This window comes from Microtus pennsylvanicus, chromosome 13 (genome assembly GCF_037038515.1).
Source record: "Microtus pennsylvanicus isolate mMicPen1 chromosome 13, mMicPen1.hap1, whole genome shotgun sequence".
Taxonomy (NCBI): domain Eukaryota; kingdom Metazoa; phylum Chordata; class Mammalia; order Rodentia; family Cricetidae; genus Microtus; species Microtus pennsylvanicus.
The window spans coordinates 34990407-35004309 of record NC_134591.1 but is presented as its reverse complement, the minus strand read 5'-3'; the positions used below and the strand labels follow the sequence as shown (position 1 = coordinate 35004309).

The window sequence follows — 13903 nt, the reverse complement described above, 5'->3', positions numbered from 1 at the left end:
TAATGATATTAGTAGCAGACTTAAATGGCCAAAAAAATTAATATATGTGAGTTTAAGAAGACTGCGCTTGCAATCACTGTCTTCTCGGTGTACAGTAAGTTCTGACAGCAGCAAGCCTTTGGCACAGCAACTACTCACTAGCCCTGTGGAAAGAGACAGGGCCCTGCAGGACTTGGTGCATAAAGTATCACAATTATTTCATTAATAGACTTAGTAACATGCCCTAAAAGGATGATGAGTAAAGAAAGACACAAAAACAATGCATTATTTCAAAATGTGTATTTAGAGTCATCCCATCAAAATGAAGCCGAATCACACTTTGAAAGCATCAATGCAGCTACCTTTATCTTTTAGGGTGCATTTTCCTCTGGGCTTTATTTGGTCTCTGCCACTTGAGGTGTTCTTACAAGCTTCATTTACACAGAGCACTGAGGCTGGGAAATGGGATCCTAACAAAACCACGTATCTTGGATACATCAGAAATTCTAAAAACCCTATGGAATCTCAAAAAACTTAATACCAGTCATGGAAAAGCATTGTCAACATAAAACTTAGGCACTCTGCACTTTGGAATAGCCACAAAAATATTACAGTAAGAATTAACGCTTTTATGATTACATCTACTCAAAGGGAATCTCAGTTAAAATCCTCACTAATTAAATAACATTTTACATTAGGGCCCATGGAATCCTGTTGATTACGGAACAATGTGTAGCACTGGGTTATGGCTAAATGATACTGAACTAGGCCATTGCTGACCTTGGGCTCGCCCGTCAGGTGCTCTCCATTGTTTTCACTGGAAGATTCTGCAGAACTCAGTGACAAGCACCCCACCCTCCCCCAGTCCATTTCACTCTCCTAGCTGGGCTTCGGCTACAGTTGCTTTCTGAGCTGCAGAGCTTCAGCCAATGGGAGGAGGAGACTGGGAAACTCAAGCTGAGCACACGGACCCCAGGTCATTTGCTCAGTTACTTTATGTTCAAGTGCAGCACAGAGCTGGGGCAAGCTGAGCGACTGTGCTACTGGTGTGGAGGTAAGGGAAAGGCAAACCGAACTTGTCACTCACTCTGAACAAGGTCGAGGATACCCAGCCGGTGGTCTACAGCGGAGAGGGAGGGGTGACACCACCTGCTAAGATGCTCGTCACTCTGAATAAGCTTTCCAGCAATGTGACCCAGTGTGGCTGCGGGCGGTCAAGGCACACTTGATAAGCAGTGTGCACTTGTGAAACTCAGATACAAAGCCTTTCCAAAGCTGGGAGGATTACAGAATCTGTGGAGGCTCCTCAGGATCAATGACTAACAATCCAGATCTAGCTAGAGACAGGGAGTTGACTGGGAGTCACACGGAAGAGACCGCAGTAATTCCCAGGGCAGGGCGTGCATAGTTCGGTGTGAGGAAGTTAATTACACTGCTAATGTTTTCTGCCTTATTTGAAGAGACAAATTAGCATAAGTAAATCACGAGTTAAGAAGACAAGCAAAACCTTTGTTTCCACTCATTAGAGGAAACCGCAGGAGCTGCAGTTAAGCCTCAGTGGGAATGCGGGATGTGGGTAGGAAGCAGAGGCGGCAGCTCCTGTTTCCGCAAACAGAATCAGAGCCAGTGACGAAGCTGGGTTTTAGCTGAGGCAACTTTCCATCCCAACCGGAAGCCACAGAGCCTGTTGTATTCTCATCTGTGTGTCAGGATCAGGACGAGCGCTCAGGGCAGCACAGTCAAGGCCACAGTCCCGCTCTGCTGCTTTAGAATGGCGACAGCTTGCTCATGAGTAACACCTTCCAGGGTCTCCCCATTGACAGCCAAGATCTGGTCACCTCGTTTTAATCGGCCGTCCTCGGCAGCTGCTCCCTATGAACAAGAAACATGACAAAATTACTAGAAATACTGCACGAACTTATTTTCAGTTATATATAAAATATAGAGTATACATGAAGCTCTAGTAAATTTCCTTCCATATATGCAAATATTCTTTATTTGGGGGAGGGGGGTTCAAGACAGGACTTCTCTGTGTAACAGCTCTAGCTTTCTGGGAACTAGCGCTTATAGACCAGGCTGGCCTTGAACTCACGCATCTGCCTCTGCCTCCCGAGTGCTAGGATTAAAGGCGTGCGCCACCACTGCCCGGTTGCAAATATTCTATAATCTGAATAAAACATCCCAAATCCAAAATAGTGCTGTTCTGAAGACTTCAAATAAGACATGTTCAGTCTATTCTCATGATGTTCAAACTCATGTCGCAGACTGCCAGGGCTTCCAAACACTGCCATGAAATTTTCTGAGTTGGCTTGTATCATCATCTTTACCTCCCTCCCTCTCTCTCCTTTCCTTCCTTTCTTCCCATCTTTTTTTCTTTCTTTCTTCCTTCCTTTCCTTTTTCCCTCTCTTCCTCTCTTCAATTTCTTTCTTTCCATCCTTTCTTCTCTCTCTCTCTCTCTCTCTCTCTCTCTCTCTCTCTCTCTCTCTCCCCCCCCCCCCCCTCTCAACAGGGTCTCACCATGTAACTCTGCAGTCTAGAACTTACTATGTTGCCCAGGCTGGCCCCAGAGTCACAGAGATCATCTGTCTCTACCTTATGAGAAGGCCTATTTTTTGTTGGCTGAGAGGATTAAGACCCCAGGTGGCTCTGACTTTAAAGTTTCTTTTTAAGACTTATTTTAAAAACTATGAGTCTGTGTGTGCAGGTATGTGCACATGAGTGCAGGTGTCTGAGGGAGGCCAGAGTCATCAGATTCTCCTGCAGCTGCAGCTCCAGGCAGTCATGAGCTGCTGATGGGTACATGGGTGTTGGGAGTCGAACTCCGCAAAATGAGCACACACCCTTAACTCTTGAGCCATCTTTCCAGCTCACGAATTTGAAGTTTTCAACCAAACATGCACCTGACTGGCAGCACTCTAAGCGCCTGTGAGTCAGACTGACTCTCTCAATTTCTACATGCTTCCAGCTCCTATAATGTAGACATGTCACACTTCTGGAGTGTCAAGAGTCACTTCGGGCTACATTAAATAATCTATCAGTCAAGGAAGAGAATTATTAAAAAGAAGTTTTGATCTATAAACCTATGCCCCATGTTTCAGAGCTTCAGAAGCCTGAGAAGGGAGACAGTCTGAGGGGAGTGTCCTATGTGAAGGCAGCACGGGGCACATTAGAGTTCTGTGCTCTCCATGTGGGAGGAACAATGTCAGGGTAATCTGAGAAAAGCTTTTTTTTGGGGGGGGGGGGAATCTCTCTCAGCTTTAGGCTTACTGATTTTTAATTTATTTTATAATTTGGATATTCTGGCCAAATTTAATGAGCAAAGTGAGAAAGAGAAAAAGGTTAATGATCTCCAGTGCTACAGGACCAGAAACAATGGTTGGTGTTATTATTTGCAATGGAATATGCCCTCGGAATATCTGCACATTTAGTGTGCGTGCACATCTGTCACAGTGCACGTGTGGAGGCCAGAGGTCAACAGTCACAATGCGCATGCTGTTCCTCTCACTTGGGTGCAGGATGCCTTTCCAAGGGCCATTCATGAGGGCTTCCCACAGCACCTCAGCCCACTCACTGCTCCCACTGGTGACATCCCACTCCGATTCCATGATTGTTTCTTTCATTATTTTATTTCCTTGTTTTTATTTTTTGGATTTATTTAATTTTAGACAGTGTCTTACTCTGCAGGCAAAACTAGCTATCTTCAAACTTGAAGCCTCCCTCCTAGGCCTCAGTCTTCCAAATGCTGAAATCACAGCGCCTACCACAACAGACCACTGTTACACTGGAAAGCTGCCTCCTCTGATTAGCTGCAGTTCATTAGATAAGTGAGTCCCATTTCTGCCTAGTGTGTCTCAGCCACACTCCACCAGGAGGGACAGGTGGGTAAATCTGTGGCTGTCTAGAGTCATCCAAAAGCAAATACCCATTGATTCAAGAGCCCAGTTAGTAGTCAAGAGCTGGGCAAGTAACAGCAAGCTTGTGTTAATTAGCAAAATTTTCTAGGAAGATACAGGGTCTACCTTTACTTCTATAAAAACCTCTTCTGCTGGCAGTGGCACACACCTTTAATTCCAGCATTTAGAAGGCAGAGGTGGACCTGATCTCTGTGAGTTGAGGCCAGTCTGGTCTGCAGAGTAAGTTCCAGGACAGCCAGGGCTGTTACAAAGAGAAACACTGTCTTGAAAAACAAAACAAAAACCCAAATAAACAAATAGATAAATATTAAAAATATTTTTTAATTCTATGAGAATTTCATACAATATATTTTCATCAAGAACCTATATTTTTAGGACTATAATTCAACAGAAAGTCACTGGATCAACTAATGAATAATGATTGTAGTTTTAAAAATGAATGAAAAACTGGTAAGAAGCCAGGTGTGGTGGCATGTTCCTGAAGGCCCACTTAGCAGGTAGCACCAGGAGGATCAAGAGCTCGGCCACGCAGCTCAAGGCCAGTCTGGGTTACATTACAGCATGAGTGAACAAAAGCTAAATTCATAAATAGCAGGTGGAAGAAACACTTGGGATGTTTATCCTAAGTACTTTTCAAGGGCCTTCAGAATTTACAATAAAGTTAAATGTCAATCTACAACTCACAGCGAAATTAAAAATGACTATTCTAGAAGCCACATAGAAGCCGCAGGAGTGGTGGACACTGATCACCTAGGGCTTGCTGGGAGTAGCGTGGGGCTGTTGTCGTTTGCTGTTTTGTTTTCTTTATTTAAGACAGGTTCTAAAGCATAGCCCAGGCTACCTTGAGTGTACAGTGATGCTCCTGTACCAGCCTCCAGAGAGCTGGGATGACAGGCCTGTGCCTATACCTCTTTTGGAAATAGCTAATTCCCAAATCACTATGAGTCAGTATTAGACCGATTTATCAAACACCTGGCAGAGAAATGTAAGCTGACAATCTCCAAGTGACCTGAGAGCTTCTACCGTGTGTGTGTGTGTGTGTGTGTGTGTGTGTGTGCATGTAGTTGTGTGGGCTTGCCTTTGCATGTCTTTTGTGGATGCTAGAGGCCAGTGTTTGGCATCTTCCTCTATCATTATCTTTAATTATTTCCACTTTTATTTTTGGAGATGGCGTCTCTCACACCTGGAGCTCACCAATTCAGCTACCCCGTCTCTGGCCTGCAGTGCTACCTTCTGTGGGTGTTGGCCATCTCAGCTCAGGTCTTCCTGCTTACAAAGCAGGTCCTTTACCCACTAATTCAGCTCCATGAGCCATGATATTCTTTCCCCACTCTCCCTGGCTGTCCTAGAACTTGATCTGTAGACCAGGTTGACATTGAACTCACAGAGATCCACTTGTCTCTGCCTCCTGAATGTGAGTGTTGTGATCAAAGGTGTGCACTGCCAACACCAAGACCCTGATTTTGAATCCCTTTCAGCCTAGAATAACACATTCAAAGTCACCCTCCAGTGCAGGTGCTGCTGAAAATGCTCCTATAATCTGTGAGTGCCAGATTCCTCACTGAAGTACGGAGAGAGAGGACTGCTTCTTGAGATCCCATTGTTGTGACACTTCCTCCCCTGGCAGGGCTTTCCTATGAGACCTAAATGAAATACCACCGTCCCCCACACAAGCACAACCCACAGCAAACCAGTACAAAGCACTTAAAAGTCTCACTAGCTTTGATTTTAAGAGAACAGTAAAAGGAGAAAAATACCTTTGGAAATATAGTCTTGACATAAATTGGCAGGTCTCCGTGTGGACTTCCATAACCCCCTACAATACTAAGCCCCAATCCTGCAGAGCCTTTCTCCAAAGTAATAATCTTAGGTGCAGGTGTTCTGAAAGCACAACACATGCTGTTTAATTCAAGAGCAGACACACTGAGAGGGAGTTCATTTTAATGGAAGCGCACAGATTGGAGAGGGACTTCCACACTGCAAAGCTACGAATGCCATTTTATCAAATCAGACTCTCAGGAAGCAATCTGGAAACATTGTACATTTTTCATGCTACATCAGCTCATCACCAATGTGCTTGTGGTTTAGGGCTTTCTGATTAAAACAGTCACTACAGCGGTGACACACCTTTCCCTATGCTTGGTTCCTTTCTCCTCCTTTTTTATGTGGGCTGAGTTGGCCTTGAACATCTCAGCCTCTTGCCTTTGCCCTCTAAGTTCCGAGATTCTGGGCATCAGCTATTATATCCATCTCTGCGCTTAGTTATTGTTATGTCACTTGCTTTGCTTTATTCAGATGGGATCTTGTTGCGTAGCCTAGGCTTTTCTGTATGGGGTGTGTGTGTGGTACTGGGGATAATACCAATGGCCTTATGCCTGCTGGTCCTAGGAGCTGTATGTACCACTGGGCTACATTCCTAGCCCATTTTTATTTTATTTTTGAGACAGGGTTATGCTAAGTTAAGAAAGGTCAACATGCAGCTCAGACTGGCCTTGAGATCACGATGCTCCTGCCTCAGCCTCTTGAGCAGCTCAAATTCTAGGCATGTACAACAAGGCTTGGCTCAATTCTTTTTTTTGGGGGGGGGGCGGGTTCAAGACAGGGTTTCTCTGTGTAACTGTTCTAACTGTCCTGGAACTCGTTCTGTAGGCCAGGCTGTCCTTGAACTCACAGAGATCCATCTGCCTCTGCCTCCCAAGTGCTGCTATTAAATCCGTGTGCTACCACCACCCGGCTGTTTGACCTAATTTTTAATGTGTTATATATAATATATATACTTTAATGTGCTTGTGTACGTGTGCATGCCAAAGTCAGGACAACTTTTAGGGCTCACTTCTGTATTCTACCAGGTGGGTTCTGGGGATTGAACTCAGGATGCTAGTATTGACAGTCGGTGCCTTTACCCATTGAATCATCTCACCTAATCCCCTCCCCCCGTTTTTTTTAAGTGTGCTTTGAACTGTAGTTCAAGTTAATCTGGAACTCACTCTGTAGCCCAGACTAGCCTTGCCCTCACAGTAATCAATATTCCTTCCTCAGCCTCCTGAGTGCTGGGATCACAGGAGTGAGCCACTGTCACACCCAGATAAGCTTTTAACCTTATCTTAGTCAAAAACTGAGAACTACCCTGATTTAAAATCTGACCTATTCTGTTTAAAGAAGGTGTTGTGCGGACCGACCGCACAGTCAGCAATACACAGGTCATGCCAGCGTGTTGGAAGCCTGCAGTCCCCAGGTGAGCCCCTAATCAGCACTGGCAGGCTAACAACTCTTAGGAACCGATGCTCCTTTCCTATCCAAATGCCCCTAGCACTCTCCCTAGCATGGGAAGACCCTTTTCCAAGCCCATCTCCAGTAGGGTGTTCTCCTGCGCCCTTCAGGAGAACTGGCCCAGTCTTTCTGTCCTTTGTCCCTATTCCACACTATTGTAATTAGCACATCTTTTCCTCTCCCCAGCTACCTGTCCCTTCTATCTTAGCTATCCATGTCTTCTCTACAAACTCACGCTCATGGCTGTATAAACAGGATCACCCGTGTGGAGCAAGATGGGTTTGACACTCTGTTCCAAATGCGTGACGGAGGCTGCCGTCAGTGTGGAAGTCTCTCTCTCAGGCAGCACTACAAAGTTTAGATCACCTATGTGTGCTCAAGCTCTCTAATCTCCACTTACCAGAGGAGGCCAGCTTCTTCTCCCTAAAACTAGTTTTCTTTTGATACAGGGTCTCGTGTAGCCAGTGCTGGCCTTGAGCTGGCTATGTAGCCAAGGGTGACTCTTTTGTTTCTACCTCCCAACAGCTGGGATTAGAGGCTTGGAACACTAGGCTTGGTTTTACGTGGTGCTGGGGATCAAACCAAAAGCTTTATGCATGCTAGGCAAGTGCCATACCATTTGAGCTACAACTCGGCCCTTCTTCCCACACTATGTTATTTAAAGGGTAAAATCCCCCAAAATTCTGGGGTCCTCATCTCTATCATCTGATTTGTGATGACAGGGTCTTTTTCTTTTCCGTTTGAGACAGAGCTGTGCCACTCAGCCCTGGCTGGCCTTGAACTCACAGTTATCCTGCTGTTTCTGCTTCCCAGGTGCTAGGATGTACACCACCATTCCTACCTGGCTCAAGGAGGTACACACTCCGTGCTAGCAGCATGCCTTGCTTCGTGGCAGCATGCATGGCTGAGAGGCAGTCACCTGTTCCAAACTTAGCCACTCACAGATCAGAAAACCATGAAGAGGTATGTGACCTTTGATTATGTTCTTCTGATTAAACCTTCCCTGAAACTTTGCCTAACAAATTGAGGTGCTCAGGTTATTGTGTTAGAGCTAGTCTCAGGGACCTGCATACGTGGGCCCATTTGCTGGAGCATGTGTCATAGATTATGTCAATTTATCTCATAACACCTTAATATTTCTTCTTTGAAAATTTTTTGTATTGTTTATAATTATGTAATGTGGTGTGTGTGTGTGTGTCCATGTGAATGCAGATACCTGTGGAGTCCAGAAGAGGGTGTTGGATTCTCTAGAGTTGGAGTTACAGGTGGCTGCAAACTGCCTGACATGGCTCTTGGGAACTGAACTCAGGTCCTCTTGAAAAATAGTATGTGCTTTTAACCTCTGAGCTGCATTCTTAACTGTCTTAACATTTCTTCCCTCCCCCCCTTCTCTCGATTTTTTTTAAATTTTATTTTCGGTTTCTCTGTAGCTTTGGAGCCTGTCCTGGAACTAGCTTTTGTAGACCAGGCTGTCCTTGAACTCACAGAGACCTGACTGCCTCTGCCTCCCAAGTGCTGAGATTAAAGGTGTGTGCCGCCACCACCTGGCATGCCTTTCTTTCTTAAAGCTATGCTCTCTCTCTTTCTCTCCTTCTCTCTCTTCTGTGGCTCTGGCTGTCCTGGTACTCATTATGTAGACCAGGCTGGCCTTGAACTCACAGAGTGATTATAAGTGTGGGTTACCACGTTCAGTTTTGTGTGGTACTGAGAACTTAATCCATGGCATTGTAAATGCTAGCTAGGCACCCTACATACTGAGAGATACAGCCCTCATTTCTCCACCCTGACTTTGTTTTAAAGAGCTGTCGTAGCTTGAAATGCTATTTTCGTATTTTGTCAGCTTTGATGGCATGTATAATGAGGAAAAAGTATAACCAACTTAATATTCTTTCTTTAAGAGACACACCCCAAAGTGTCAATTAGGTTGATAAACTATGACCCCCTGAATAAAGCTCCTTGTATTTGGCTGTGATCATGAGATCCTTAAAGGAATTATCAACTAATAGCATTCACCGAGCACACACTTGACCAGGTGCTGATGGTGCCGAGGATCAGCTTCAGGCAGCAGTGCTCAAAGTGCAGCTGTTCTCTGCCTGTCTGGTCGGATAACCCTAGGGAGCCTGCTAAGACCAGATGCCCAGATCTGCTGGGAACCATGTCCTCAGAGTCTCCACAAAAGGTGTCTTGGAGTGTGTGTGCAGGCACCTACATAGGCAGGTGGAGTTCAGGGGAGGATAGTTTGTGAGATTTGGTTCTCGCAAGCTTTGGACCCGGAGACTGAACTCCATCATCAGACTTGGTGGCAAGTGCCTTTATTGAAGAGCCATCTCACTGGCCTTCTGTTCTTATTCTTAGAGCATTTCAGCTATAGAAACACTGCTTTAATGAATAACCTTGCAATGACCAGCTGTCATGACACATGCCAGCCAAGGGGACAACAATATTTCACCTCAGAACAAGGTTTTAGCTTAGCTTGCATCTCAGAGCAGAGCAGACCTAGGATATAAGCCTGTAGTTTCTTAGGACAGAGAGCACAGGCTTCTGTCAAAGCAAAGAGAAGCGGCTTGAGCGCAGGCCCTGCCATGGTCTCTGAAGGATCCTTGTGTGAAACGGAGAGCCCTGCAACTTGTCAGACCTCATCTAGGTCAGGAGAACACAGCATGAACAGTTCCTCTGTCTTGAGATCACATGCACGTTAGAACCTGACGCTCAGGAGCTTGGCCCACTCTGCACTGGAATACTTACTCCGTGTCTTCTGGATGGCGGTCAGCAGTCGGAGAGCCTGCAGACATGATTTCAAGTTGAGTCGCTATGGCGCTTATATTGGTATCTGCCACAACCTGGGGGAGAGGGATGACAAGGAATTTTACTGTAAATTACAAGAATGTTGGAGAAACTATGGTTGCATTCCAATCCTCATTCGACTTAGATATGGCGCTGGACAGAAGAGACCATTCATTTTCTCTTTCCCTCACTCCCCTTTCTCCTCCTCTTTCCCCATGGTTCTCCCTTTCTTCTCCTCCATGTCCCAACAGAGAGGTGAATTCTCAGCCTTCCTGCTGCAACTCCCCAGGGCTGGGATTTCAGTGTGCACCAGTTGGGCTGGAGGATTTGAGTCCCTAGTCCTTGTCTGACTCCCTGTGATCCCTGCCTCCCCAAACCATTCTTTATTCTTTTGTGGGCTGGGACGGAACCCAGAGCCTCCTGGTGAGTATGTATTCCCAGGCACTCCTTTTAAAAACTTCAATAGACCGGAATAGGCAGGGTCTTCCTAAACTGCACAGGCTGTCTGTGGTCGGTCCTTCCTCAGCCCCCCAACAGTGGCTAGTGCCGCTAGGCCCAGTTCCAGTTTAGTTTCTACACTTTCACCTTTCTGACCATGCCTTCCTCTTTCCCAGACATTTTTTTTTCAAGACAGGGTTTCTCTGTAGCTTTGGAGCCTGTTCTGGAACTTGCTCTTGTAGACCAGGCTGGCCTTGAATTCACAGAGATTCACCTGCCTGTCTCTGGAGTGCTGGGATTAAAGGCATGCACCACCACCACCCGGCCTCTTTCCCAGACTCCTGTGCAGCAAGACAGGATCAGCTCCTGAGTTCCTATCTTTTACAACTATAAAGCCTCATGCTAAATTTAAATACCACCTGGTGATGATAATCCCCAAATCTCTGTCTCCAGTTCTACCACACTTAAGTTCAAATCTACAAGATGGGTCCCACTGAGCTCCCCAGAGTGGCGTCCATGAGGAACCCATAGCTAACATATCTCCAGTGCTCTGCCCCACAGCCTGGGTTCCTGCAGCTTTCTGTATCCCAGGTGACCATGACCTGTTCTCGTAGTTTCATGACCATCTTGGTACCATACTTGACTTCTCTGTCTCAAAGCCCAGTCCTCTTAGATGCTAAAGGCTGAGCCACAGAGTCATCTTGTGTGTGGTGCAGTCTCACTGGCTGCCCGACCTCACTCTTCTGAAGCAGCTAGAACCATGTTAACATGGAGTATATGACTCCAGACTCTGCCCGAAGCCATCTGCAGAGAACCAGATGCTGCAGGGTCACGAGTTGGAGTCCTTTCAATGACCTTCAAGGTGTCCTGCCCTGTGGTAGCTCTCCTAACATTCCCCTGTGGCCAGCATACTGACCTCACTGTCCCTCCTGCTGCCCCACCCCCACCCCAGAACAGAACCCAGGGATCTGGAGGGCTGACTGCACAGGTCCTGAGAGTTTTCAGGAGAGAGAGAGAGAGAGAGAGAGAGAGAGAGAGAGAGAGAGAGAGAGAGAGAGAGGGAGGGAGGGAGGGAGGGAGGGAGGGAGGGAGGGAGGGAGGGAGGGAGAGGGAGAGAGAGGGAGAGGGAGAGGGAGAGAGAGAGAGAGAGAGAGAGAGAGAGAGAGAGAGCGAGCGCTTGCGCTTGATTTGACGCAGTTTCAGAACAGACCAACAGAGGGCACACACGCCTCACTTGTGAGACAGCTGCACTGCCAGTAAAGCAGAGGAAAGGCGACAGGCCAGGGAGGGCTGGGAACGCAGGGGAATTATCCATGACAGGGGAAGACAGTTACACGCAAGTGCTGCGAGTCCGAGCAATACAGTCATGGGAAGAACGATGACTAAATGGGGAGATGCTTAGGATAAAAGTATACGGGGGAAAGGTCAGCTCCCTGCCAGACGGTACAAGCCTCTCCTTTTCCAGTAGCAGGCCGTGCTGTCGTCACAGCCAGCGCAGAGCCCCAGAGGACACTGCCGGTTCCTAAGGCAACTGTCTTCACAAACACTTCGTTCCAGCTTTCAGCCGGAGCCTCCCTGACCCACATGCTCCTGACTTTGCTGCCCTGCCAGGGTCTGCTTTCTGATATCTTTCGGCTCACCTCCTGACTCCATCACGGGCCCAGGTTGCTTCAGGCTCAGACACAGCACGGCACACACATTCCCTGGCTTAAATCCCAACAGTGTCCTTACAACCCAGCTGCTGGGCTTGCCCAGCCACCAACTTGAGATTTCCATTTGACATCTCTCAGCTTATCAAAATGAAAATAACCACAAATTTGGGTTGAGGATGTAGCTCAGTGGTAGAGCGCATGCCTAGCAAGTGTGGGGCCCTAGGCTCTGTTCTTAGAGCGGGTGCCAACACCAACCAGGTGGCTCCACCCTACTTCCTCTCCAAACTCTTGACCCCCAAACCCACCCCTGTTCAGTTAACTTTTCCTTCCATTTTTCTCTTCTTAGAAAGTGACATCTCCAGCTCTCCCGTTATGAACCAATGAGGCACACACTGAAAACTTGCCATGGCTGCTGCCTGTGTATCTGAGACACACGCTGAGGTGTTATCCATGAAGGGGCCCAGACTGCCTCCCTTGGTCCCTCCTGCCATTGAATGGGTGGCTATCCACCAGAATTCCAACCCTTCTTCAATCTGTTCACTGCTCACTTGTCTTTTAATCTCGATTACACTCCCCAGGTAACATCCCAGATATTCAGTGGTACTCCACTGCTTCAGACCTTCCAGCACTTTCCCTCTGCTCTTAGGATACAATTCTAAGCCCCTCCCCCACCTTCTAATCCCATTTCTCTCCTATACTCCTCTAAATCTTCTAGAGTTTTCTCTCTAGGAATCTCTACACAAATCAGTTTAAATAGCAGAAGTCCTGGTCCTCCTGTGACCTCCGCTAGTCACCCCCCCCCATTTAGGTTAATTCTTCTTGCTTTTCTTCTGTGTTTTCAACCTATTTCTCGGGAACTGGGATAGTGCAAGTGGCCATGGTTTGGGTCAGTGTGTGTGGTCGTGGGTTGTTCAATGTGTGTAGCCTTGGGTTGGGACAGTGTGTGTGAGTGGCTGTGAGTTAGGACAGTGCGTGTGTGACTGTGCACCGTTTAGTGCGTGTGGCCGTGGGTTGGGACAGTGTGAGTGGCCCTGGGTTGGGACAGTGTGAGTGGCCGTGGGTTGGGACAGTGTGAGTGGCCGTGGGTTGGCACAGTGTGAGTGGCCGTGGGTTGGGACAGTGTGAGTGGCCGTGGGTTGGGACAGTGTGAGTGAGTGGCCGTGGGTTGGGACAGTGTGAGTGGCCGTGGGTTGGGACAGTGTGTGTGGCCGTGGGTTGGGACAGTGTGAGTGGCCGTGGGTTGGGACAGTGTGAGTGGCCGTGGGTTGGGACAGTGTGAGTGGCCGTGGGTTGGGACAGTGTGAGTGGCCGTGGGTTGGGACAGTGTGAGTGGCCGTGGGTTGGGACAGTGTGAGTGACCGTGGGTTGGCACAGTGTGAGTGGCCGTGGGTTGGGACAGTGCGTGTGGCCGTGGGTTGGGACAGTGTGAGTGAGTGGCCGTGGGTTGGGACAGTGTGAGTGGCCGTGGGTTGGCACAGTGTGAGTGGCCGTGGGTTGGGACAGTGCGTGTGGCCGTGGGTTGGGACAGTGTGAGTGAGTGGCCGTGGGTTGGGACAGTGTGAGTGGCCGTGGGTTGGGACAGTGTGTGTGGCCGTGGGTTGGGACAGTGTGAGTGACCGTGGGTTGGCACAGTGTGAGTGGCCGTGGGTTGGGACAGTGCGTGTGGCCGTGGGTTGGGACAGTGTGAGTGAGTGGCCGTGGGTTGGGACAGTGTGAGTGGCCGTGGGTTGGGACAGTGTGTGTGGCCGTGGGTTGGGACAGTGTGACTGGCCGTGGGTTGGGACAGTGTGAGTGGCCGTGGGTTGGGACAGTGTGAGAGGCCGTGGGTTGGGACAGTGTGAGTGGCCGTGGGTTGGGACAGTGTG

At 47.9% G+C, this 13903-nt stretch overlaps 1 protein-coding gene across 9 annotated transcripts in view; it reads right to left on the bottom strand.

Annotated features, from left to right (window-relative positions):
- Positions 1–262: 262 nt before the first annotated feature.
- Patj (PATJ crumbs cell polarity complex component) overlaps positions 263–13903 on the bottom strand; it is a 314603-nt gene continuing 300962 nt past the window's right edge. For 4 of the 9 annotated variants that reach the window (XM_075944774.1, XM_075944773.1, XM_075944775.1 and 1 more), the window contains 3 exons: positions 9910–10004; positions 5652–5775; positions 1562–1851 (listed from right to left, as the gene is read on the bottom strand). In XM_075944774.1, the coding sequence (XP_075800889.1) occupies positions 1705–1851; positions 5652–5775; positions 9910–10004 (366 nt within the window). In that variant the 3' untranslated portion in view covers positions 1562–1704. Of the gene's footprint in view, positions 1852–5651; positions 5776–9909; positions 10005–13903 lie in introns of all 9 variants that reach the window. The other 5 variants (XM_075944778.1, XM_075944777.1, XM_075944779.1 and 2 more) reach the window with 2 other exon arrangements.